Source organism: Aulonocara sp. 'chitande type north' Nkhata Bay, linkage group LG7 (assembly GCF_057382095.1).
Source record: "Aulonocara sp. 'chitande type north' Nkhata Bay isolate Kocher_YH1m ecotype deep benthic linkage group LG7, A_spYH_male_GT1.1, whole genome shotgun sequence".
Taxonomy (NCBI): Eukaryota; Metazoa; Chordata; class Actinopteri; order Cichliformes; family Cichlidae; genus Aulonocara; species Aulonocara sp. 'chitande type north' Nkhata Bay.
In genome coordinates this window covers 50438790-50465622 of record NC_141350.1, presented here as the reverse complement: position 1 = coordinate 50465622, position 26833 = coordinate 50438790, and the positions used below count along the sequence as shown (strand labels likewise).

The 26833-nt window shown below is 42.4% G+C and overlaps 2 protein-coding genes across 4 annotated transcripts in view; one reads left to right on the top strand and one right to left on the bottom strand.

Annotated features, from left to right (window-relative positions):
- The first annotated feature begins 1039 nt into the window (after positions 1-1039).
- The window catches only part of LOC147326123 (uncharacterized), a 49316-nt gene continuing 23522 nt past the window's right edge, over positions 1040-26833 (top strand). The window contains exons 1-3 of one of the 3 annotated variants that reach the window (XM_086301089.1): positions 1040-1654; positions 13953-17727; positions 21393-21464. In XM_086301089.1, coding sequence (XP_086157215.1) covers positions 14780-17727; positions 21393-21464 — 3020 coding nt within the window. In that variant the 5' untranslated portion in view covers positions 1040-1654; positions 13953-14779. Of the gene's footprint in view, positions 1765-13952; positions 17728-21389; positions 21465-26833 lie in introns of all 3 variants that reach the window. The other 2 variants (XM_086301087.1, XM_086301088.1) reach the window with 2 other exon arrangements.
- Positions 4669-9698, bottom strand: LOC147326124 (uncharacterized). The gene is made up of 5 exons (XM_086301091.1): positions 9530-9698; positions 7233-7284; positions 6245-6400; positions 5916-6011; positions 4669-5750 (listed from the first exon to the last, which is right to left on the bottom strand). Exons 3-5 carry the CDS (start codon positions 6356-6358, stop codon positions 5511-5513), a joined length of 450 nt encoding a protein of 149 aa, XP_086157217.1. The 5' UTR covers positions 6359-6400; positions 7233-7284; positions 9530-9698; the 3' UTR covers positions 4669-5510.

Here is a 26833-nt window from a genome sequence, read left to right as displayed (position 1 = left end):
CACTTTAAATCCATACAGTTCTAGAAAAACAAAAAACAGAACATCTTAGACATTAGGGAAAAAAAACCCCAACAAGATTTGCTGGGATGTTAATGTAAGTCTGATCGCGATGGAGGAGATGGGACAAGATAAGTGATCAGAGCTGATAAAATGGGATGAGGTGTCTCAGCCCTGAAGGCATTTAGGTGTAGACTTTATCTCTCTATCTCTGCAGAGTACAGTGGTTTCTGCTGCCTAGCCTCAGGTAATAACAGCCAGTATAGCGATGATAGTTTCGATGTACATCAGTTGGTCAGCACCCCCTCGCCCCACCGAAAAACAAAAAGTGAGCTTGGAACTTTAGGCAGGAAAGAAAATGAGGTGAAAAGAAAAAATCTGCGATTGATGTAATACAGGTCGGTGTTTTTTCCTTTTTAATTTGCATGCACGGCACTTATGCATGTTAATCCAGAGGCCTGAAACCATGGGAGCAGTTTAACCTTCATTGACTACGGAGCTTCCTCTGCCTTTGAGGGCCATTGTCCATGTGTCTCTATTATCCTGCTGGTCACGGTTCCCCCCTGCTCTGCTGCCCCCGCTCATATGGGAGATATCTGTAGAATAATTCTACCTGTCTGTTTCTATCGCCTTCTCCCTGCTTCTCTCCCCCTCCTTCCTCCCCCTCTCCATGAATGACCTTTCTGCGTTCCTCTCCAGCTGACCTTGGTGTCCTGTCAGATCGTTCCTTTCCTCCACCTCGCACTACTAGCCTCTACGTACCACCGCCCCCTTAAACAACCCCATGCTCTTCATTTCTACCCCCCACTGACTGCTTCTTTTGCTTCTTTCCTCCATGTCCCTTAGATCCGCCCCCTAGATCACTTTCCTTCCCTCTCTCCTCCCCTCTCCTCCTCTCACTGTCTCCTCTCTTCGCTCTCTGCAGCCGTACATACTCTGCTTTTTAATTAGACCGACTCACTAGCTCCACCTCCCCCTACCTCCTACTCTCCATCCCACACTCCTTCTCCCCCAGCCTCTCTTCGCTCCCCTCCCTCCTTTTGCTTACAAGGAGACAGGGGGCTTGCATGGCGACATGGAGAGGAGGTCATGATGAAGAGATGCAGAGAGAAAAGGCGAGAGAGCAAAAAAGGAGCAGGACGGGGAGAACTGAGAGGAGCATCTGAGACGATAACTGCCTGTTTGCTCACTCTTGCCTTCTTACTCCCCCTCCTGTCCTTTCACTTCCACACACAGAACAAACGCTCAGACAACTAGGTAGGCACAGCGGAGCTGAAAGCTGTGAGGGATGGATAAAAGGGTTCCCACGTGAAAGGCATGAATCTACGAGAAAAGAGGAGGGTGAAATAGAGGAAGACACAACCAGAGAGGAGGAGGAGGAGAGAGAGAGAGAGAGAGAGAGAAAGAGGTGAGCTGGAGAGGAAAGGGAGACAAGAGAGGAGCAGATGGACTCTGCACAGAGGAAGGGGAACGGTGCGAAGCTCACTGAGAAGCAGTGACAGAGAGGTGGGAATTAAAAAAAAAAAAAGCAAACATGAATGCCAGAGGGATGGAAGAATGGGAGGAAGCGACATGAAGGAATAGCTTGGGAAGAGGGAGCGAGCACTTGTGGGAAGACAACACAGAAGGAAAACAGGAAGAGAGAGAGAGAGATGAGGTATGTGTGACTCAGTTCTGTGTCCTGATGGAAGATAGTACAGCAATCTCATCAGCAGCCTTCTTGCAGCATCACCATAGAGATGGAGAGTTAGGCAAATCAGAGAAGAGGTGAGATTTAAAAAGCAGCGTACAAGTGTCTGTGTTGATTGCGTGCAGTGGACGTTGGCAGCGAGGACATATTTGACTTATTGTTTTGTTTTGGCTCCCATCAGCCCGCTGAATGGTCCTCGCATGCGTGCACACACGTGCCTGCATACATTTTGTTTACATACTCGGCAGGCGTGTGTGTGTGTGTGTGTGTGTGCACATATTCCAGCAGTGGGGGTGTGCCCCTGCTGATTTGTGAGTGTGAGTGTGTGTGAGAAATCTAGTGATTTCTGGATTTTTGCTTTACTGCAGGTGTGGGAGTCATTTACTGATACTGGGCAGCTTTATGAGAAGCTTACAGAGTGAGAAGCTCAGATTGGTTTGTCGGTGGTGTGGCGTTGCAGGTTCCAGCAGCGTGCTTTCATTGCACATTTGTCATGAGCAGGATTGTGTGTGTGTGTGCATGTGTGAGTGTGTGAGTGTTTGTAGCTATGCACAGAAAGTTTAAGGAGGAGGCTCTGAATGGGGGAATTCCATTTGTATGGATCTGTGTGTGTGTGTGTGTGTTTATTTATGCACGCGTACACGCGTGTGTGTGCTGCTCTGGCAACATGAGCATTTCAATTTCAATCATATTAACATGCTTCAGTAATCTTCTCACACATGTGAGAGTAATTGTTTCTCATAGTTTGCATATGTGTTTGCATCCGTCACTGAAGCAATCTTGTCACTGGCGCGCATGAAACAATCCCAGCCGTACACGTACTCCTTCGCGTGGGTGCGCACACACACACACACACCTCCACGTGCACGTGCGCAGGTGCAGATTCGTGCGCCCGCTTTTTCCTGTGTGAAGAAACCCTGTGCTGTTAATCCCGACTGTTGTCGCGCAACTCTTTCCCCCTTGTTCTCTCCCTCCTTCTGCGCTGCACCACTGTATCGCTCCCTTTCATCTCATCTCTCATCTCTAAAGAGGTCAGATATTGCTGTCTCTCGGCTCTTCCGTCTAGCACTTTTTTTTTCTTTTAGCACATTGCTTTTAAAAGAAAGAATCTGTCATCTATCTGCGTCACTTCATTTTCTGTCTTTGCCCAGGAGAAGTTAACGTGTCCTTTTCTTTTATTCTTAATTTCATTTATGCACTTGGAGAATATGCCTATCTGCGGGCCAGGTGTTTCCACTGGACTGACAGCATGCTGGCTTCATAGGTAACACACTATGATGTACTCTTGGGACATTAGTTTGGACAGCAACGTCGCAGCCTGGCAGAGAGTAACCCCCCCAGGGGAGTGGACTGTGCTGCATACGTGTAACATGCTGCTGTGCACTGGACATGTCCGTCTGACCACGAGTTACGAGGTGTTGCTGAATTCACACAGAGACCTTGGGAACCTTGGAAATCTGTGGCACAGAGTGGCGAGGAGACGTGAACAGTAGAAGAAACAAACTGAAGCAGCCAGCGAAGCAAGACAATTGGGCTTGCAGAATGAGCACAAGGAAGAACAATGTTTACTCTGGCTTTCTTTCACAGACACCCAAACATTCTCAAATTTGCTCACAGTTGGCTAAGTATGCTTATCACCATCCACTGGCCTACATATAGGGATTTCATATTAGGCAGAGGATTTTGGTTAAAAGAGGACAGATGGAACAAATCATTTCTGGCACTCGCGCTCGGAAAGATAGAGGTAATCCAGCCATCCTTGAAGAAAGCTGGAACAAGTAGAGTGTCCTCTTTAGTAAGAAGCTGGTGAGAAACTTTGCGAGATAACATATTATGCATGTTTGAATGACTTTTTAAAGTCATGAAGGCGTCAGGAGAAGCGAAAGTATTTGCCACCTGAGGTGTGCAGAGCATCGCAATAAAGCACTTTAAATCACTGTGGTACAGATCTGTTATTAAATACAATTTTAAGAGTGTTCTGCACTGAAACTCAAAAATGTTCCATTTATGACACAAATTCAAAGACTTACTGCTTCAAAACAAACCTGCTTTTCCAAATTAAGACGTGTGTGTGGTGGTGGTGATGGGGGGGCTAACGGTATTACCAGGCCAGAATCTCATGGTTATGCCAAACACTGTGAGGTGAATAATGATTGTTTTCTTGTCGCTTGGGAACAGCAGAAGCATGTAGTAAGCACAGCTTGGCCTTCGGGTCTGAAAAGCAGAGGCAATGCAAAAAGTGTCTTTAATTTGTTATAATGACCAGCAGGGGGAGACTCCTCTGGTTACAAACAAGCAGTGAGATTGTATAGAAACCTATATGAAAATAACTATATTATAAATCATCTGATTTGTGACTTTCATTAAACACTTTGCAACAAGAACAATCAAAGACTGCATACTCCTGATGAAGTGGAAAATTTCCAGTCTCTGCATCCAAAAGGCTAGCTCCATCTAGGCTAGTTTTAAGTATTGTCTCGAAGATCAAGACAGCATTACCCATTTTCTCTTCCATCAGTCTAATGTTTTTTGTGACGATATAGTGGGAACTTTTTGCCCAGAGATAAATAATTGTTTGTGCAAATCTGTCCATGACTTTCTTTACACTGAAAAAAATGTTTTGTTCAATTTACTCAATTTTTTTATGACAAGTGGTTGCACGAAATAAATTTGTTTGAATCCAGAAATATTTTTTAAGTACACTGAATTTAATTTAAGCGAGTAAAACCAACATATATTTTTAAGCTACTTTAACTTAACTGTTGTGGATACGTCTTAGTCAAATATTATTAGTAAGTCCAACTAAGGTCGTGTTAAATGTACCAGAATAATTTGTTTCCTTTACACTTATGTCCCAAACTTATATTCAAATCAATCAAATTGTTAATTTCTCTCTATTTCAATTAAGTTAAGTTTACTTAAAAAATATTGCTTACCCTGATTTGTAGTTTTTAAAAACGTCAATAATGAAAACTACAACATTCTTTCACATCATTTATTAATGCAAAATTTGTTGCAAACAGAATAAGAATCCACATCTCTAAGGGAAATTGCTGCAATTTGTATAATACAAATTACAAAACTTTTGCCTATGAACTAGTAGCTTTAAAAAGCTGTATTCAAACAAAACAGAAACAACAGACAAGAGAAATGTTAACCAATGTTTCTCTTCCTCTAAAAAAGAAAAAAAAAACAAACAAACTCCTTACATAAAAGAATAAAACACTACCAGCAGTATAATGTATCACAATTAGAAACTGATGCATCCACAAACTAACCAGTTTCAGACATGCTGTATTTTAATAAGGTAATTAGACTTAAAATTAAACTTGTGTTTTCCTTACTGCTTATTGACCACTGTCTTTCCATTCTAGTCCTTCCTTGAAGATTCTGAATGTTTTACATATTTTCTGACCTAACATACTCGCTTCAAAACAATTAATAGTCTTTAAAGTGTTACCAGTGTGGTAATCATGAATGGTTTTTTTTTTTTTTTTTATCCGGTTGAGTTAACACTGATTATACGCAGGGCAGCAGCTATAACTGAATAATTACAAAGTTGCTCTTCAAGCTACTCAAATGTACCACACGTGAAACATTCATTATTGAAAGTTAAAATGTTCAATCGAAACATAACACAGAACAAATGATGGTTGTACAAGAGTTTCACTCCTATTCACAAGAGCACCAGTCATTGGTAATTTACATAACAGCATTCTCTTGATGTGTTATTTTAGAAATCTTCCTATCCAGTAGCAATTTTGTTCTTCAGCCCAAAGACTTTGGGGGAGAGCTTTTCACCATCGAATCCCATCAACACTTTCTAAATGAATTCATAATAGTCCTTCAATTCCTTGGGGAAGGCTAGGTTTAGTGCATAGATTACTCCAAGCATCAATGCACAAGCTTGCGCCAGAGATCCAATGTTGTCCATGACTATCTCCCCTTCAACAAATATTCCAATGTCATCATAATGTCCATTTTGTCCATCCTCCCTGTTGATGACATAAATGCCCATGGTGTGCTTCTTCAGGTCTCTCTGGATATCATCTCCTTCAATGTCCTAAACATTTAATAAAAAGGTAAAAGAAAAAACAATTAACTCTACAATTAAATTCCAATCTAGTCGTTTGTGTGTGTGTGTGTGTGTATAATACACACACACACAGATATCTATCTAAAAAGTGTGTGTATAGATGACTTGCTTACAATGACTTAAATGACTTACAAAGAACTCCCGAATAAGGCTTCCGTCCTCTTCACCAAGGTGGAGGCAAAGTGCCCTGAGAACTGCTTCCCTTTTCACTTTAACATCACTTTCAGCCTGTTTAAAGAGAGTTGCTGATTAAACCAATTTGGAAAAAAGAACAATGTCTGAAATTCGCAATAAGTAAATTTTATCATATGTCAGTTCAAACATAGTAAATAAAATTTATATATGAAATTTCAAAATTTAGATTGCTTGGCTGGTCACCTAAAACGGCTTATTGGACTCACCAGTGACCTGCCACTTAAGACAAAAGAAATCCAAATAGAATTTGCAATATTCAGATTTACCTCTTGCATGATCTGCAAGTGGTGGGCAAGTTTCTGCCCAGAAACACCGCCCTTCTTCTGGAAAACTGTCATCAACTGAGGTGTAATTCTGTCTAACTGTGCCGCGAAGGTCATCTCCAGTTGAAGTGTTGTAATACACTGGAATTCAGCATTTACCTGTATCTCTCACACACACACACACACACACACACACACACACACACACACAAAGAAGACTGGTGCTTAATCATTGGTATGATTATTTTGTTATTTCTTCATTAAATGCTACAATGCAATTGCCATCACTTCATAAAGCATGATTATCATATGGGTTAGTATACAGTGCATGAAGGATGTTACTACTGTTAATCAAAGAAGAAATGAATGGCATCAGTCCATTTAACGGGTTTAAAGGGTTTTAAAAAGCAGATATTTGTCTGTTTCAGGTGGTTAGCAACACATTTTCCTGTGCTCTTTGTCCACTGGTGGGAGTGTCTCACCTGTGAGGTCAGCGGGGCAGAACTCTGCCATCAGCAACAGAGAGCAGAGAAAATTTAGATGTGCAACTAAAAACATGCTTGCCATGTAAGCCCCAAACATCTCTGAAATTGCTCTGCAAACTTCAGAGTACTTATACTTCAGGAGTCCTGTGGGTACCGTAAAGACTCATGTATGCAAACAAACCACATTTTTTTTTGCAATCTGATCCTTTTTCTCTTGGCTGTTTCCTTCAGGGATCACTACAGTGAATGATCCACCTCCATCTAACCCTATGCTCTGCATCCTCTTAACTCACAAGAACTAAATTCCTGTTTTTCATTTCACTTTCGCAAGTTTTTTTTTCTTTTGTCCTGGATAAAAGAAATTTAATCATATATATTAATTGATATTAATTAATATCAATATTAATAATCACAAGAACCCTTAAGATGAGATAGATAAACTTGTCCCTGCAATACTGTGACAAATACTGTTGTGATAAATATGTAAGGAATTTGCATGTACTTACCAAAATAACACCATCTTCTTGAATAAACAGTAACACATAAGGGGAAGAAAATCTGCCAGAAAAGGAAGACAAATAAAAAAATAAAAAATAAAAACTTTAGAAAGACAAACAATTACCGTTTCCAAGCCATTAGTGCATTACTTCATGATACTCCCTTGTAACAAAACAAATCTTACTTGTGCCTCTGTGCAAACTACAGATGGCACGATACCACTTTTTTATGTCCGATACCGATATCATAAATTTGATTATCTGCCGATGCCGATATGAATCCGATATAGTGTATTTTATAATAAATAAAACTGTTTTTATAAATATTTTGCTGCATTTTGTATAAGTTCATACTCAGTTTTAAAAACAAAACATTAAAGCTATTCTGTTATACCTGTATGCAAAAAATACACTGCACCCAAAATATTTTATACTTCAGCAATACTGATCAACCTAAAAAACTTACACCATCCTCCTTATTCAGGTATTCTAAACAGTACATAGAAATATTAAACTAACTAATAGGACTGCCAACTCCCAGCAAAAATATTAGGAAACCACCCCGCACCCTTCGCCTGATAATGCTTAATTGACGTAATCTACTTTAATGCACAGAAATCAATTATTTTTCTATAATAATTAGATTCAACATTTTTCTTCAATACAGTTGCAGACAGCGCAGACAGCGTACCTTCCCAAAGGAAAAAGTGCTATATGTACTACTATTACTAGGGCATATATTAGACTTAATATTTACTACATACAATAATGGATCTCTATACATTTAACCAGATCACCACTTTGGTAGTAAGATTTAGAATAATTATTTATTAAAAGCTAGACATTTTAAATGAGAATAAGAAAGAAAATTATGTCTTTGTGTCTCCCTTTCCCTGTTAATGCCCTACCTGGCCCCTGGCAAAAACTTTGCTAGATCCGCCCCTGCACAGTTACCAGATGTCAGCTACATAGAAAAGGATCCTGGTGTTATTTGTCTCTCATAAACAGTTCATAACTTCCCTTCAACTCATTCATGTGACCTAAAATGTAAACCTGTTTCTTCATCACCTGTTCAGCTCTAATGATTCAGTAAAAACTTCTCCTGGTTTCACCTTCATGTTTCCTTCTCACCACATATCCAAACTATCATGACCAGCAGCTATTACGGCTGTGGCTCCAGAAAACATAAGCGGATACTAGAAGTAATATTAAAAAATTCTAGCAACAGCTTATCAAGCTTAAACGTGCTGCTGTTGTTTATCTGCCGTTTTCCTCTTTCTAGCGCAAACTGGGCGACTAACAAATGAGAGAGACTAGCGACAGAAAAGCCGATCACCTGATAATCGATCAGTTTCATGATTGAAGTAGCAACAGGAGAGGGAGGGGGGAGAATGAGGGAAGAAGTTTTAGCTGTTCAGCATGAAGACACCGAATAACTCCAGCTTTGTGTCTTTTTTCATTCTAGCTGAAGTATAAAACAAATCGCTTCCTTTCCCCCTCAATACAAAACTCCGACAGCCAGTCCAGCTGTGGCTCCATACATCGGTTGTTAAGCTCAACATGGAAATACTATGCAAACATAAAGAGATGAACTTACACACTTGCTTTACTTCTCTGTGTTAGTTTTCTCTGAGATTAAATGCAGCGGTTTGGAAGCACGTAGCGAGGCTTCAAATGCTAAACCAGACCGCTGACAGGTCTTGCACTCAACAGCTCTATCAAGTGAAGCAACTTCTTTTCTGAGTTAATTTCAGTTCTGACAAACATCACTCTCAGTGCCTTTTGATCTCACATTTTTGGCAACCACTGAGTTATTCTCCTCCACAGTTTACAACCATTATTTTTTTCTGCACAAAAGACGTTGTGCAACGCCAATCCTACTTATTTCCTACTGCACCCCTGACTGTGCAGGTGCGTTCAGAAGCCCCCTCCCCCGCCCGACTATTCCTTAATGCCAATGTTGTGGCGGGAGGGACGATTTCTCCACTTAAAACTGCAGGCGACTGTACAGTGAACTTTACAGCTAACTACAGAGAAATTGCCTCGTTACATAATTTGTTAGTACAAAGTGTGCCACAAGAACTAAGCTAAAAACATATGACATTTTAACGCATCAATACAATTACTCTTTTAATAGAGCAGTAGCTAATAGAGCACATAGCTAGCTTAAGTCAAATTCATGACAAAGTTCAGAGGTGTACAACTACTTAGACTTCTTTCTCCATGTGCACACGTCTTAAAGAGTCAACATGCTTTGACTGAGGTAAAAAAAATAAAACAAAAACGACCGTAAAAGGTTTACTTACCGAAGCTAGACCACCTTTATATGAAGTTGTGCGATTAACTTGAGCCCGCTTGCAGCACACAAAGAGTCCGCTTCTTCAGTCCGCGTGCAAAATGGTGGCCTGTCCTAACGCATGCGCAAAATGGCCCAGCAGGAGGCTATGAAAAACATACTTAAGCATTTTGAGCTACATTTAATTAACTAAAATTAATTGGATTAAAACGCAGGGAATGTATTCTGGAGTTACTCGAATTAGATATGTAGACAGGAATTACTCATTTGAATTGAAAAGATATACCAAAATATAATATGCTATATTTAAAAGGAGACAATATCACTTTTTTCAGTGTAGACTGATCATTCTGAAAAACAAACCAAGCCAAGCACAAAACCTTATTGGTGGAGTTGCTTAGTTTAAGCCTTCTTCAGTACAGTAACGAATGCTCACAATTAGAATAAACTGGAGGGAAAAGAAGGGTGTGTTTGTTGGACTGAAATGCTAGCTACCAGGTTTTCGTCCTAACATTCTGAAACTTTAAATTTGACATTTTAACCATGGTCGTCCAGGTTTTGGGATTAGATGTCGTGAATAAGAGGTCAATCAGACCAGCAAGCCAAAAGCACCATTAGCTTATATGGTAGTGATCATATAAATAGATGATATAACAGGGTCTGCTTTCTCATTAAACTTTAAATTTCACTGTAGTTTATCAAATGAGCACCTTACTATACTAAGAAAGCTTTTCCACTAGTCATTTAAACTGTAAACTATTTAGGAAAGTGCCTGCTGAGTTCATAAATCAAGTTGCAGCCGGAGGAGTCTCCCCCTACAGGTCATTGGAAATAATGTAATTTTATGATAGAGTTTCGTTAGAGATTCGTTGAACAAGAGACACATGCAGCCATCAGCACCAGTAAACTGCACAAGACCATCTTTTTAATGCATGGCGGTTAACATCCAGAGGCTAAACTTCTTTCATTCTCAGCCACGGTGGTTACCACTTGGGCAATAGCTTTATTTTATACTGCTTGATTATATAAAACTTCCTTTGCAGCTAGAGCTTGCTGAAAAACAGCTTGCCAAGATTGAAGCTGGTCAAATTGGAATGCCAGTAGCCTACATAGTCATAATCAAACAAACCAGCATTTACATTTAGACGCTATTACACAAGTGTCTGACAGGAATGACAATGGCTGTGTTCGCCGTGTTGCGTTGGGTATCTAATGAATTAAGAATCATAATTTAATTTGTGTTTGTTTAATTTAATTTGCTGTTAAGCATAATCTGGCTCAAGACTTTCAGCGATGAGAGGCAGCTACAGCAGTAGTACCGTTTTCTAATTTAAGTACCAGCACCGAGGACAATACTTTTACTTGCTTTACTTCATATACTCCCTTGCTTCTAATAATAATAATATGTTAAACCTATATATAATTCTAGGCTGTTGATTTGCGCGTGCATGCAAAAGCCTTTTATTTGCATTTTTAAATGCACTTGCTGGTTTTATTGTATTAGATAAAACTGAACATCCCTTTGTTTGTGAGATTGCTGAGCTGTACTACACTCAGTGCTTACCTAACAAAGTAGTCATCTGCAGGCAACTCCCAAGGAGCTGCTCTTGAATTGGAAATCTCTTTGGACAAGAACACAAACACCAAAACGGCTTATGCATTTTGCATCTCGTCTCTGAGCCGACCGTGGTGTAAATTTCTGTGACAAAGCACAGGTATAACTCTTAACCTCCGTGTGCTTACAGGACCGATAGCTGATCATATAGCTTTTCTTAGTTCCTCTCCACTTCTCCCTTAAATGCCCTGACACGCTGATGCTCCTGATTTACCACTTCACTGAACCCTAACCATGACATTTCCTCTGCTGCCAGGGGTTGCTTCCTCCTGCTTTTGCCCCCCCTCTGCCTGTCTGTCTCCCTCCGCCTCTTCCTCCCTCCTACTTATTCCAATTCCTACTCCTCTTGCTTTGCTATGTGTCTCATAGCATCTCTAAATATATCCCAGCATGTCTACCTCCTCTCCTTCCTCTTCCTCTTTCTGCCTCCTCTTCATCGCAGTCCTCTCTGACAAATTTTAAGCGTGCCTAGACAATCTGATCTGACATGTCTTTACATAACAATCCAATCCATGACACCTCCCATCCCCTCTGCATAGTTGGACCCAAAAGTGTGCTACTGGCATGGATACAGTTCTCGGTATCCTTGAAATCATCAGAATGTTATTATATCTGTGGAACCAATCTTGACTTCTTCTATTTTGAATGTTCAGATGCGTTTCTAAGAGTCACAACAGCTTAGCACGGGATGATCAGATGTGACCTTAGCATTTTCATGATGCACACACACACACACACACACACACACACACACACACACACACACACACACACACACACACACACACACACACACACAGGAAAGAGAATAGGAGCAAAACCTTTGCAAAGAGACTATGGTACATCCTAAACAATAACTGCTAAGAGTTACGACCCTTGCTAGGATTATGCCACTGCACACCTTCCACCTCTTCCCTGGTGATTTATCTCTTGTCTGCCAATAAAGCTCAACATGGAAATGTCACATGTGCAAAAGAGCTGCCCTCAGCCCTAGTGGTAGGCCCATGCAGCATTAAGAGGGGGATTCATTAAACTGTCAGCGTAAATTTTGATCCGAGGGTAGTTTGCAGAGTGAGGGGGATGAACTGTGGAAAGCACTAGACAAAAAGAGGCAGCAGAAGAGATTGCTGCAAAGCATTCGGTAGATTGGGAAATAAAGATAGAAAGATAGAGCTGAGAGTGGGTAAAAAAAGGAGAACGGCCAGATGGGAGAAAGATGAAAGGAAGGTGTGCTCAGGGTGACACGTCCAGAATGAGTAAGGGTAATGGCCCTATGATACGTAGAGGGAAATCTGTCAGGGTGAAGGTTGAAAGGCTGCTTCGTACAAGAAATGGGTAGACCATCGACCGGAGTGAAATTGGATATTAATGAAAAACACAGGAAGGGTGGAACCACTAATTTATCCAGGGAGAAGTGAGGAAAGGAGAAATCACCATCAAGGTCAAATGAACAGAAGTTTCTATGCTATAAATGAACCGTAGCTTGTGTTCTTGAGCCTCCGTAGTGCACCGTCACCCACGCCCGCATCTGAAAAAATGTGTGCCTCAACTCAGAGTCATTTGTTTTTTCCGGGTGATTCATAGTTAAGCGGCTCATCTGTATACATGGCGGCGATAAGAAAGTAAAATGAGAAGGAATCCCGCGGTTTGTTTCTAAATCCATTAATATATCACAGTGTGCATGGTTGATATTTCCCCTCAAGGCTCTATCTGCTGTGACTTTAATCATGATTAATCCAAATAACCATGTTTTTAAAGAGGTTGACGGGAGGGAGGGAGGGAGGGAGGGAGGAGGGTGGGGGCAGTTGTGCCAAAGATCCTCCTCTTCAGTGGAAAGAAAAGAGAGGAAAGCGAGGAAAACAGTGGATGTAAATAAAAGTGGCAGCCCCTCGGGTATCTCTCTCCCTAAATAACCTGGGAGCTGTGAAGGAGTCACTAATTACCCCTCCCACAGAAGATGGGAGGGTGGGTGGGGTGAGGGGAACAGAGTAACAGCCAGTCACACTCGCACAACAGAATTAGCCCGAGCCTGTCAGTGTCAGAGGCTATCACGGGGAGATAACGAGGAACAGATCCATAGATCGTGTAAGGCAAATGACAGCATCACGCCCGGCTGCCTGTTTCGCAGACAGGAAATGAAGTGATATATACTGCATGTATCAAGGCCATAGATCGTCAAAAACAGAGCACGGAATCGGGGTGACGAGAACATACTACTAACTGCAGCATGGTGGACAGACTGTCACAAAATGACCAGATGAATCAGAGAGGATGTCACCATGGCAGATCATCAAGAACTGATAACAGGGCAACAGACTGTAAAACATGGAGGAAAAAGAGAAATCCAAGGAATACGACAACAGTCGTACTGTGTGCCCATGAGCAGAAGTGATACTCAATGCAAAAATTATTGCTGTCACTAAAACACGGCTACTTTTAACAATACTGAGAGGAAAGAGCGTAAAAAAGGAATGAAACATTATACACCCCCCTTGGCCAGTGTGAATAGGCCTTAATTACAATCTCTTTTCACTTGTTTTCAGTTTACATTTCTCCACTGCTGATGATACACCAAGCCTTTTTTTCTCTCTCTTTTCCAACCTCCATCCTTTCAGCACTTTTTCTGAATTCATGTCTCCTTTTCCCATTCTGTGTTGACCCCCGCTCTCATGCATTTCAAAATAGCTGCCTATCTTACATCTTCTTCATTATCGGGAGGAACGAGCACATTGTGTTTCGATGGAAACTGAAGCACAATAATATGGAAACAATTACAGTCTCTTATTCGTCTCTCTCTTTATCTTTCTCCTCTCTTTAGGAACTCATGCTGCCTTCGACCATGAGAGAATGAGTCACGGAGAGAAGAGCTGAGAAAAGAAAGAAGCAGAGAGAGAAAAAGAAAGTGATAAAAAAAATTTTAAAAAAGGAAGCAGAAGAGACCAAAAAAAAAGTTTAAAAAGACCAGATCATTATGGGAACGCAGTCAAGCCAATCCCGTACTTTGGCCATCCAATCTCCTGAGGGCCCAGGGGACAAAGCAGGTGGAGAAGGACAGGCTGCCAAGTAGACCAGCCAATGTGATGGACAGACAAAGGATAGGCTGCATTCCCTTCCTCTCCACTTATCTGCAGGTAACCTCCCTGGCCTCTGCAAGAGTTCTTCTTGCTGGAACGTTAAAGAGAAATGTGAATAAGAGGCAAAAAAATACATGTACAACTTCAGAAGACATGAAACAGCATGGACATTTTAAAGAATATTTGATGCTGCATATATTTATTTTTATATAAGATTTTAAAGGGAAGTTTAAGACAAGTTTTCTCACAGATATCTATACTATACCTTGAATTGGGAAAATGGTAATCCATCTTTTCTTGAGGACAATCTTATTTGCAAAGGAAGTCCTTGGTGTACAGATGAGCTGAGCAGCTAAATGCAATACTGTATAGAGACTGCTACATCTACAGTATTTTCTGGGATGAAAGTGAAACGTAGTCAGTCAATCGTATAGATCTCTCACTGTTACACTGAATATATAGTGATGGAGCGATCGCTTTCCTTGTTGACACACTAACACAAGAGATTCTCCACAACAGCAACCTGCCTTCACAGTGTGTGGATGTTGTGGGAGCGACAGAGGCTGGAGAAATGGTGAGCAAAGAGCCTGACCACTTGCTCACAGGCCAGACCAATGGCAAGAGCAGCTTGGCAGACAAGTTACCTGGGACAATGACCGTGCGCTCTGTGCTTCTCAATCGAGACTCCCCCGATATCGAAAGTCGCCTCAAGCGGCGCCGCAACCGCACCCACCAGGTCCGCTTCAAAGACCTGGAGGATGGTAGCAGCAGCAGTGGCAATAGTGGAACAGGGGAAAACAATAGCCATCAGAAGCCTGTCAAAGACTGTGACAGTCCACATCCTCTTCGCAAACACAGCAGCAGGTCCCCCCTGCCATGGACTGACAGGGACAGGCCACAGACCAAGGATCTACCTGGCCAAACCTCTGTGGTTGGGGCTGTGCGTGGTGACATGGCGAGCACTATAGAGGTGGTGGCTGCCTTTTTAGCTCGAGCGCCTCCTCATCCATTGACACCTGGTCCTACACGTCGAACCTGGGCACCACCGCAGGCTAACTCCCTAACCTTGCCAATGACACGCAGGCCGAGTACAAGCACCAGCACAGCCATTCAGACCTCCCCATGCCTGAAAAAGCCCCAATCTCTCCCTTCCTCCCACACTTGTAGCCACAGCCTTGGGGACTCAGTTGGGGTGGATGGGGATGACGAACATGACTCTCAAGACGAGTTCCTTACTCACAACCATGTGTTGTTACCTGCGTCCAAAGATCAGAACGGCCCTCCTGGCCCAGGGGAGCGAACTGTGGTGGAACGAAGGTCTAAAGTATCAAGGACCGAAATTAAGTCTGCTGTAAAACCCTCAAGGCACAGCTGCCCCCCTTTAGTCCTTCAAAATGCTGAGCCATACCACTGTTCCTCTGTATCCTGCCGAGATGGCCCCAAACGTCAGGGAAGCATTACTCCCTCAGCGATCAGGAGGAGAAAGCGTCTAAATAGGACAACGAGTGATCCTGGAAAGGAAGTGCACTACTGCACCACTCCCACACAGACTGAAAGTCCCCGTCCATCCCCACCCCCTTCAAATACCAAACTCTGTACCACTCAAGTTCAGACTGAGAGCCCACCCCCTCCTTTAAGTTCAAGGTACAGCACCGCCCAGAGTCAAACTGAAAATCACCATTCTCCACCTTCAAGTGAGGAACAATGCACAACCCAAATTCAGACCACCAGTACCAATCCAACCCTACCTCTGAATGCTCAACAGTGTACCGCTCAAATACAAACAAGCTCTCCCAGTCACTCTTCTCCTGATCGTAAACTTTCCACTACACAGACACAAACTAAAAGCCCGTTTGCTTCCCCACCTTTAATACCATCACCCAGCTCAGTGCAAATTCTGTGCAAGCCTATATCCCCAACAGTGACTCCAGACCCTCCTACTACCCAAACAACTACTGTGCCTTATTGTACATCTCCCCCACCTACAAGTGCACCAATACAAACTCCTGAGCACTGCACAAAGCTACCTTGTACTTCTCCAGCCAAGTTAGCTTCCACAGCCCCACCTCCTCCCAAAGCACTTTCCATTCCTTGCGCCACTTCTGTACCTACTGTTACCCAACTCCCAGTCCCCTATTACACTGTTGTGTCCCCACCAACAACACCCAGCACAGCCGCAGTCTGCTCCAGTGCTTCTTCAGCTGCATCGCCATGCCCCACCCAAAACTGCACCCCCCTTATGTCAAACCCTCAGTTAACCCGCTCCACCTCTACCCCAACTATAACACCCATTGTAACTCCTGCTGATCCCACCAAACAGCCAACCCCTGCCCCAAATGTAATACATCAACCACCATCAGCAGCATCAAATGCTACACCTTCATCAAATGTAACTCCCTGTACATTTGTTACTCAAACTGCCATATCTTGCACATCCATATCATATTACACAACTACACATGCAGTTGGTCCCCATGCACCTCACTTGAACCCAACTGCACCTTCTTATGCCACAGTTATTCAAACTGTCTCTCATTGCAACATCCCATGTCAAACTTTGCAAAATACCTCTTCTGCTTGCACAGGCATAACCCCTTATTCCTCCCCCGTCCCAAAACTGAAATCTTGCACTTCTCCGCCTCCGCTTGTGAAAACCTATGTGTCCACTCTTGCAAATGTTCAACAATGTGCAACACCAACTAAAGCCATTCCTCTGTACTCTTCCACATTTCGTGCTGCACCACCGTACACCCCCCCTTCTCAGACCCCGTACAATGCTCAGGATAAGAGGGGCATTCGACTTCCACCTCCTCCTCCACCGCCTCCACCATACACACCACGAAAAAAGGGAAATGATCCGCCAGGTCCTGCAGTCCGAACACCCATGCTCAGGGCAGACAGCAAGGTCAGCAACAAAGATAAAGATAGAGAGAAGGAAAAAAAGGAGGATATAAAAGACTCACCAAAGCTCTGTGAGAGAGCCAGCTCTCTGAAGCACAGAGCTCAAACTCCGCCAGTTGCTGTGATGAAGGGAGAGAAGCAGTCCTCCTCCTCCTCCTCCTCTCCTGCCAAGGCCTGTTTTAAGCCCAGCTGTCTTAGCTCAGCCCAGGCTCAGCTTGGGGCGCTACACAAAATGCTCTGCTCAGGAGCCAACGTCAGGCCGAACACCCCCAACAGCCAACACGCTCTCCCTCCAAATCAGCAGGGATGCTCTGGATCCAGGGGCTGCTCTGCTTCTGGGGGGCGGCCTACAGCTGGGCCCCTGACTGCCACCCAGGCTGATACTCTGAGACAGGTCCAGGAAATTCTGGGAGGGTTGGTGTCTGGGGCCAGGTGTAAATTGGACCCATCCAGGGTGACAGAAAAGCTCTTGAGTCCCAATGGCCCTCTGCATGATATTCGTAGCTTGCAGACTCAACTTCACAGCCTGGAGGGGGTCCTGGAGACCAGCCAGAACACCATTAAGGTCCTGCTGGATGTCATTCAAGACCTTGAGAAGAAGGAAGCTGAGAGAGATGGGTGAGGCTATATTTAATTTCAGTGAGACAATTTACATAATGAAAAAGTGAACCTGCTTTGAATGTTATTAGACAATTAAATGACTGTTATCAGTTGTCACCCACAGATCACGCGCACCCTGCTGTACCCACTAGTAAGCCAGGAGGTGCAGTATCATTCTTTCTGATCACTGGTTGACAGAAAGTGACTTTTATGTAAGCCACATGAATAACACATAAACTCTCCAGTGTACGTTTCACCCTGGTAAGACAGAAAACTGAGACTTCTAAATTGTGATTATTATGAACAAGTCTGTTTAAATTAAAACTATGATCTTTAAGTGCTTCACTTGAGACTTTGGTGACTTTGGGGATTACTATAACATAACCAAACAACCAGTCAACAATAAACTTCATATCAACAGTAATAGAAAACAAAGAGAAAGCACAAGTCTCATATGCACCTGGGTTCATCTGATTTATAAAGCAATAATGTACTACTAAGCCTATTTGTTGATGATCTACTGGCTGTATTTTTTTGCCACAATAACAACTGATAATTGACATTTTACAGTTTCTCTCAAACATAGAAAAAACACCATAGTTAACCTGCAAAAGACTGTAACGTGACCCGAACCTTTCAGAATAGGCTTTTGTCTCAATGAATAAGTTACTCCTGCCAAAAAATGACAAGCTCATTTGACACTGTGTAAACCAGAGTCATCAGAATGTTTCGGTATTTGGTCGAAATAACTCTACAAGTGATTTCCTCATCTTCTAATTTCCCTAAAAAGTTTTGTTCTACATGTTTCTATTGACAGTGTTTCTATTGACTATATTGCATTCGGCTTATTTTCCTGATGATAACTGAGTGCTGTTGTGTATCAAAGTGAATTCAGATGATTTATCATGCAGTGTTTATTGCATACTTTGTAGAGCAAAAGTACACATACATTAGCATGTAATGTGATGAATAAAAAATTCCTGCAATTATCATACAACATAGTAAATTGCAGTAAACAGACCGTAAAATGTAAACATAATTGCAAAGACCCCCCCCCCCCCCCCCCCCCCCCACCACCACCACCACCACCACCACATAGATTGTCATCGCTTTAAGCACATAGCGTGGAAACAAGACACGGTTTTCTAGTATTCTACATCAATAAACAGTGCTGGAATCACTGGACATCCTGTTACTCTGTTGGCCACAGATTCTCAGCCACCTCACACCTAATGTGTTCGCTTTCAGTGTAAAAGAGAAAGAACCATTGAATGCCGCATCCGTCCTCTGCACTCTCCTGGATCTTCTTACATTCATGGCAGGCTGCTTGCCCTATAAAATGAGTTGGCTCTTCAGTGTTAACAAACTGTTGTAACTCTGTTGCTCTCAAGCTCTATAAAATATATACATACACCTGGATCACCAGATTTTGGTTTTCTGGTGGACTATTCTGCATTTAATGACATACATAATAAAGTGCAAAACTATTTTTTAAAAAATGGTAAATGGCCTGTATTTATAATAGCGCTTTACTAGTCCCTAAGGACCCCAAAGCGCTTTACACATTCAGTCATCCACCCATTCACACACACATTCACACACTGGTGATGGCAAGCTACATTGTAGCCACAGCCACCCTGGGGCGCACTGACAGAGGCGAGGCTGCCGAACACTGGCGCCACCGGGCCTTCTGACCACCACCAAACACAAAAAAGTCTGCTTTTAATTACAAAGACATGCCAAGGTTGTTAGCTATTTGCTTAAATGTCCTAAAAGATATTAGCAAATGCTAAATAACAGACGATAACAAAGAGAAATACTCTCTTTGATGTGCATACATTTAAAGCTGAAGGTTTTCAGATATTGTGTGTGACAGTTTGGACTGTTATTGAAGAATTGAGCCAAAGCAACTGGGAACAACCGAAGCTTGTTGAGCCCAAACTCTAAAAATATGCAATACACATACATGCGCAAATCTTACATGACAGCAGGGTCAGCACATTTTAATAGTTTGCTGGACTGTTCCGCAAGTAGAGCTCATTTCCTGAGCTTGCTATTAAAAAAGGCTGTTGGCCTTTTTAAAAAAATCACACAGTCTGGAATTTAATTCTAGAAATTTCACACACTAGTGAAGATGGCCCCGGATCACACCATTGTTCTTTGGCACCACGTGCCCAAGGTGGTTTCCAAAGGTAGTGTTACCAGTAGTGTGAAAGGTGCTGCTGCCTGGGGTTAAATCAAGAGCCTCAAAAGGGCTTGTTTGGTTTTAAAAGTAGTGTGAAAGCCCTGGGCTAAAAGAGGAGCTATCCCACAACTGAAGCTGTAAATATGAAATGACTGCAACCCTTGGGCTAATGGAACTGTAAACCCAAGGCTACCAGAGCCTTGCAGCACAGTTCCAAGCACAGTGTGAGAAGCCATCTGTTAATTTTTAACAGTCAATCGCTCAGCCTTTATTAAATTTAGAAAGATGGATAGATATCAAAGCCAGACATAACAGCGCTTTGCACTAATAGACTATCTCTTCTCTCATGGAACGGAGCAGACAAGTGGGTTGTTGTAGACAGATTATTCTTCACCAAAAAGGGAATATCCACAGCCCAGCAGTAATAACTTTCCAGCATCGTGTGCTCTGAATATTACAGATAGATGGTTGTTGCGCCTAAGCCTTGCTGTGATGAAGCTCCTCTATTTATAGCCAATCCCCCTACTGCACACAGTGTCAATACAAAGCTCTGTGGACAGAACACAATATAAATTTGGTCAGAGTGAAAAAGGCAAAAGCTAAAACGGCAGGTTGAGCGACAGAAAGAGGAAAACGCAACACCAGATTGAGCAGCAGCAGAAAGCAGGGGAGCATCTGTAGTTATTTTTACGACGTCTCATGTCAGTCAGGCAAGTGTCAGCTCTCAATATGCTGAGGAACTGATCTCATGTCAGACCACGGGGAGGCTTATGGGAGTTTGGGCGCACCTATTTCGCGAAGCCTTGTTCCTCATGCATGTATGCAGCAGGCGGGAGAGATTGTCATCAAGTGGTTTCAGATGCTCCATGCCTCTTTAGTGTAAAGCCATTCTCATCAAGTCTTTAATTAATCTGCTTCCTACATTGTAAGCAGCTTAGTAATTTCTTCTGCCTTATCATTCCAAAATAGTACATGTTTGCGGGGGGGACGCGAAAGAAAAATCATGGATACACAGGAAGGGATGCGTGTCTGTGAATCCATGGAAAGACTTGACTGATGTCTGAGCAGCGTAATCCAAATCACAGTGTTAACACTAATGCCAGCCCTTTGAAGACATCTGAACATGTGACTGAACAGCCTACTGTCTCATAAAGTGACACATCTTGCATGTTCCAGTATTTAAATTCAGTCCCCGGCCTTGTGCACGCAGACTTGACTTCTACCTCATAAGCATTATTTTATGCCTGGAGTGATATAGTGACTCATGGTTTACATAACCGACCGAGCCCGTTGGAAGGGGTATCGTTCATTAAAAAATGATCAGGGGTGATTTCAGGGAGGAGATTGGTTTATATTCAGGACTTCGTGTGCCAAAAATTCGACTCAGCGAGGGAAAAATGATAACCTCAATATGTCTTTGTGGGCTCACACAAACACAAAACCATTCCTCTTTTATTTTGTTCCCCTGATATGTCATCTCTGCGCTTCTCAACAGAAGACATTCCTACAGAACCGGACAGGACATCGAGAACTGTGGGACCTGCAGGGACTGCGCGTGCATCATCTACAGGTACGTGGATGTATACGTATTTGGAAATCTGACTGTTTATTGCTTGCATCACACGTGAGCACCGAGAGCACAGAGCTTGTGTCGGTGCACAGTTATGTGCATCACGCTGTCACTTTGAGTCACATCAGAAGTTCAGTTTTATGGCTTGGTAGGATTGCCATTCTGCTCTGTGTGACAGCACGGACGGATATGAAGCACTCTGAGTATGGCCACTCGTTGCATAAACACCGCTGCCAGTTTTGATCACTGAACGCATTTATAAGAGCTGCATTAATCGCAATCATTCTCCTGCTCCTCCTCTAAATTAATAGGCTAAACAAGAAACACAGACTTAAGTCATGCACCTGTGTTCAAACCACTTTTTCCCCCTCCCTCTCCCCTTTTTGCTCCTCTCATTTTTCAACTCTCGTCGTCTCTCTTTTAGACACACACAGGCACTCACACACACATAGAGTGACTCCAGAATCATTCTGCTCTGAGATTTGAATTAAAATCAGTCAATTAACAAACAGGATTTCACACTTTGTGAGAGGGTGAAAAAAGAACAGAAAAGTGGGGATTGTGACAAAATTGAAATCCGTGTCTCCTGCTTGTACATGTCAAAAACTGTGGGGGAGGGGAGGGGGTCCTTCAGAGAGGAGACAAGAGGAGAAATGAAACCCATGATAGAATAGGAGGGGTGACAAGAGTGCTTGCATGCGTGGATGTAATTTGATTATGGCAGGATTAAAGCAGTACTCTGATTATTAAAACTTTCATTTAAACACCTCGGATGGGGGCTAAGAAATGATTTCATAAATCTGCGAACGAATAACTCAATTAAGGAGACAAAATTCATCATCAGTCTTTTTAATTGTGGTCTGGAGCGGCGAAAAGTGACATACATTCACCTCAGACTGATTACTTCCAGTGATTCGATTCCGTGCCCACTCGCTCGTTTGTTATTTATTATTTTGCTTATTATTTTATTAATAAGGTGTTTCCTGTAGCTGCGACGTATCCTCGACCTTAACTCCATTATCAAGCAAATGGCATTATAACTGAAGCTTAGTTACTGTAAACCACATAAATGATTCAATCAAACTATTATCCTAATCTGATTGTATTCAGTAATTATACTGTGTGTGGAGAGCCCCTCTGTCAAAACACATGGAAAAGACAGTGGGGGCGACAGTTGAGGACAAGAAAGCAAAAAAGAAAATAAAAAACAGAGAGATCTAAGAGAAAAGAGAGATTTAAAATGAAAGATGAAAAGAGGGAGAAGAGGCCTATAAGAAAAGTGATTGAGTTGGAAGCTAAATAGGGGTTCATCTTGAAATATTGCCACATTACTCCTCAGGAATGTCTGAAGCAGCGACACTTCCTAATGTTAAAGTAAAAAAAAGAAGAGAGATTCAAAAGTTATCACTCTGGGATGTTCTTCGCAGTTTTTTTTCTCTCGGGTAGCAGTTCTGAAATATTTGACTTAATACTGCGACCTGCCGATGACATCACAAGCCTCGGTTTTATGGTCAGATGAGGACTTATCAGTCAATCTGCCGCCGAGTCGACATGCTTCTTTCCATGTGTGACAAGAGGATTTTCCTGCTTTGAAAGGGGGGGGGGGGGGGGATTCTCTTTTCTCTGCGACTCAAGTAGAGCCGAGTTTAGAAAAAGAGAAGTTGGCAGCAGTACAGAAGAAGGTGAAGATAAAGCGTAGCCTGAAAAAGTGAGTGATGGAAAAGCCCTGAAATCTGACAAGGCAGATTTCATCAATTAAGAAGCTTCTTGGAATCTTAGTCTTCGAAGAAAAGCCCAGCTCAGCACGCCGCACTCTGCCAATCTAGTTGAAAAGCTGAGATGGGAGTTTATTCAGAAAAATGAATTCCATTTCAGAATTTTTGTGCAAGACTATTTGTCATTGACAAGTCAGCCGCAACAAATTTTAGCCGAGTGATGTGACCGAGATTCATTTCAAAGCGAAATAAAGAGTATTTATTTTCACGGATCAGATAGGTACTTGTATAAAAAGGGTCGCGATAAGCTCGCAGGTCAATACCGCTACAATCAAACCGTTGTTTTGGTTAGTTGGCCGGCAGCTCGTACATGTTCCTCAGGCATGTGGTGCTGGTGCTTAGCCTTTGATAAAAGTGGCTGCATGCTTGCCACATCGAAAAGGAGCCAGCAGAGGTTGTTTGCGATGGATGGATGGATGGATGGATGGATGGATGGATGGTTTGGTCGTTTGGGTCCAAAGTTCAAACTACTGACCTCAGTGGCTCTGTGAGGGTCTAAGGCAAGAAACTACACAAATGCAGATTTTTCTCCTGATGATTTTCTTCCTCTAGTAATGACCCCCAGCCTCCACTGCATAATGCAGTGTAATGTTCAGGTTTCAAACCTGCTAAAATGCGACCAGATTATTAAAAGGCACAGAGGCAGAGCTGGTGCCAGCACTGGCAGGGCAGCGGCAGAAAAGAGGACTTTTCTGCATTTTTGATTCACTGCACTCAAAGTGCTTTTTTTGGCTGTGCCACACAGCTGTTTCTGGTATGGACACAAGCTGAAACCATAGTATGTTTTTGTGTTAGATTTCATCTACATTTAATCTGATTTTTCTTCCATTGCAATTTTAAGGAAAGATTTTGAGTTAAATCTTATACCTGGTGTTGCTGAGCAAAATTGAGTTGAAAGACACAGTTCAGTTCAGTATTTGTCCTGAGTGATCCTGAAATCCAATTAACAATAATCATCAGTGTTTGGCTTACAGCTTGCAGGTGGAAAGAGTTAATGCAACGATACATTCTAGTAGAGAGTCTGCAGTTTTCAAACACAGCAATTACACTACGCTTTTGATCCTGTGTAGTAAGTGTTTTTTCTCCTGATTGCCTCAAAGGTCGAGAAAATCCATATTATTCTTTTCAGACTTTGCTTTTGTGACCAGGACAATGACATTTTTAAATTTAATTACTGGTTACCAAAGGGAAGTTTGAGGCGTAATCAATCAGAAATAACAAAGAAAAGAAAAAAACATCCAACTTATTGTCTAGGAAAAAGTTATGTTACATAATGATATGTGTAAGAGTGGGATTGTAAAACTTGGAGGAAAAAAAGGACAAAATCTAACCCTCACTTTAATGCAGGCACCAAGCTGGATATGATAAGCATCTCTTTAAAAAAAACATAAACACCTAACAACATCATGAATATGTTAAGCACAAAGTTGTTATGATACATGTGTATTTAAGCATGCCTTTGTGTGTTTGCGCACAGGGCTTTGTTCTCTAGTTTCTCAGGACATCGGCAGAGCTTATATCAAAATGCTAATGACACTTTAAGCATGCAAATGTAGATTCTAGTGGCTACAGAGAGAAACATTCTGAGCATTTTGTACCCAAACACGGTTCATAAACAAACACTTCATTTGTTCTGCCTTTTTTTAAGGTCTCATTTTACAGGACGAATAATGCATGATGTATCTGATGTTATTTATCCAGCACCACTGGCACATTAACTGCATATTAAAATGTGAATTCGATTGTGTGGCCATGCAGGAGTGTTAATTAGTGAATGCGTTTGTGATCCCCACCCCCTTCTCTCCCTGTTATTCTTTTTGCTAATGGCGAATGTGCTGTATGAAATGAAGTAGGGAGGTCTAACAAGGAGCTGTTGTGCTTAATCCCCGTGGAGTGTACGGAGACAGCAGCCTAATCAGATCTGTACTCTGCTGCTTTATCTCTGCAACTGCTCTGTCTATTGCTCGATCACGCGTTTCGCTGGAGGAGCTTGATGGGCCGCGACTCTGAGACGGATTAATGACTCCGTGGACGATATGTTTTCATCTGAACTATGAGTCTACTAAAGTTTGCTCTTTTTTTCCTTTCTTTAAAACAAAACCTTCGTCGCCTTCAGTGAACAGCAGATAATTGAGGGGGAAAAGGAGTGCTGAGGAAGCATTTCTGCCTTTCTTGTTTTCCTTTTCGCTGACTTTTATCCACGGAGATATCACTCGTGTTTGTTGCCAATCTTGTGTGTGGCCTTGTTCCATGCTCATATTGTTTTCTCTCCATTGCTCTCATTTAGTCAGACTCTTTAAACAATTGTCAATGAGTGCCTGTTCACATCAGTGATATGCATATGCATGCCCAGGCACGGTGGTGACAGAGGATTTCTTTTGCGTGTCTCGTAAGAATCGGGCCGTAGACTGATCCATCGGGATGATTTGAGATGAACATTTTGTGACAGTGCCTACAGTAAGAGTTCTTCGCTCCCCAATCCCACCACACACCGACCGTGAATCAGCGCTTCCTGACGCACAGCTCCACTGGCACAACATTGCACGACAGATATTCGCACGCTGTCCCTCGATTGTGATAGACCCCAGAGAGAGTCGGCTGAGAATAAGAGAGTCTGGAGACTGGGCGTGGGAGATGAATTGCGGATGACTCTCGATGCATCTCAATTTCTCCTTTTTTTTAAAAAAAAATTTGGCAAGTGTCCCATCCCTTCTTCTCTTACTTTTTCCCCTGCGCAAATGTCTAACTCTTGTGTGCAGTGAAATATTAATCCACATCAAGAATTCATCACAACGGCTTTAAAAGATTTTAAAAAGTAATAATAGTGCCGGGGGAGACTTGGAGTCATCTCTTTGTTGGCTCGATATGGGTGGAGGATGATTGCCAGAGACGCTTGTCCAGTGGATTTCTGTGATGGAGCAGCTCTGCATGCCTTGCATGATTAAACATGCAGCACAGTGCAAGCTGAGTTTCAGACAGAATTAATTGATTGAGAGAACAAATTGATTGTTTGTTTGTTTTGTTTGTTTTTTAAACAGCATGTGGCTTTTTTTGTGATTCTGTCAAGCTGTGAAAGGCTGAACAAGGGAATAAAGAGAAGCACACTAAAGTGAAGAACCTAGTAAGAAAATTCATAGTGTCTTTTCAGGAACTCAAGTGAGTGTTAAGAGTTGTGGGCTGTGTTGCATAGAGCCCTCATTCATACTACTCTTGGCCTCTGTAATATGCTTCTGTCTCCTTCCCTATCGCCAGAGTGCCACTTCACAGCTCGGTCTTACGTTTCTTTCCACCACCTTTGAATCACCTTCTCATCTGGCCCAGAAGGGCATAGCAGTCCAATTCAAATATTCTCCACATGTTCCTAACTGTGGCCCATAGCTACAAGACAGCTTCTCATTGTCCTGCTTTTATCCAGACGAATATGCTATTTTACAGGCATCAGAAAGAGGCGCCTTTTCCCACAGATTGCTTGTGTCACTTCCTCTGCTCTGCCCCCACTTCTCCGTTCTCCCCGCCTTGAATATAAATACATTTCACACCTAAATGGGGATGAGGTGAAGTGGTGCAAACTGGCAACTCTGGATTGGGTATAGC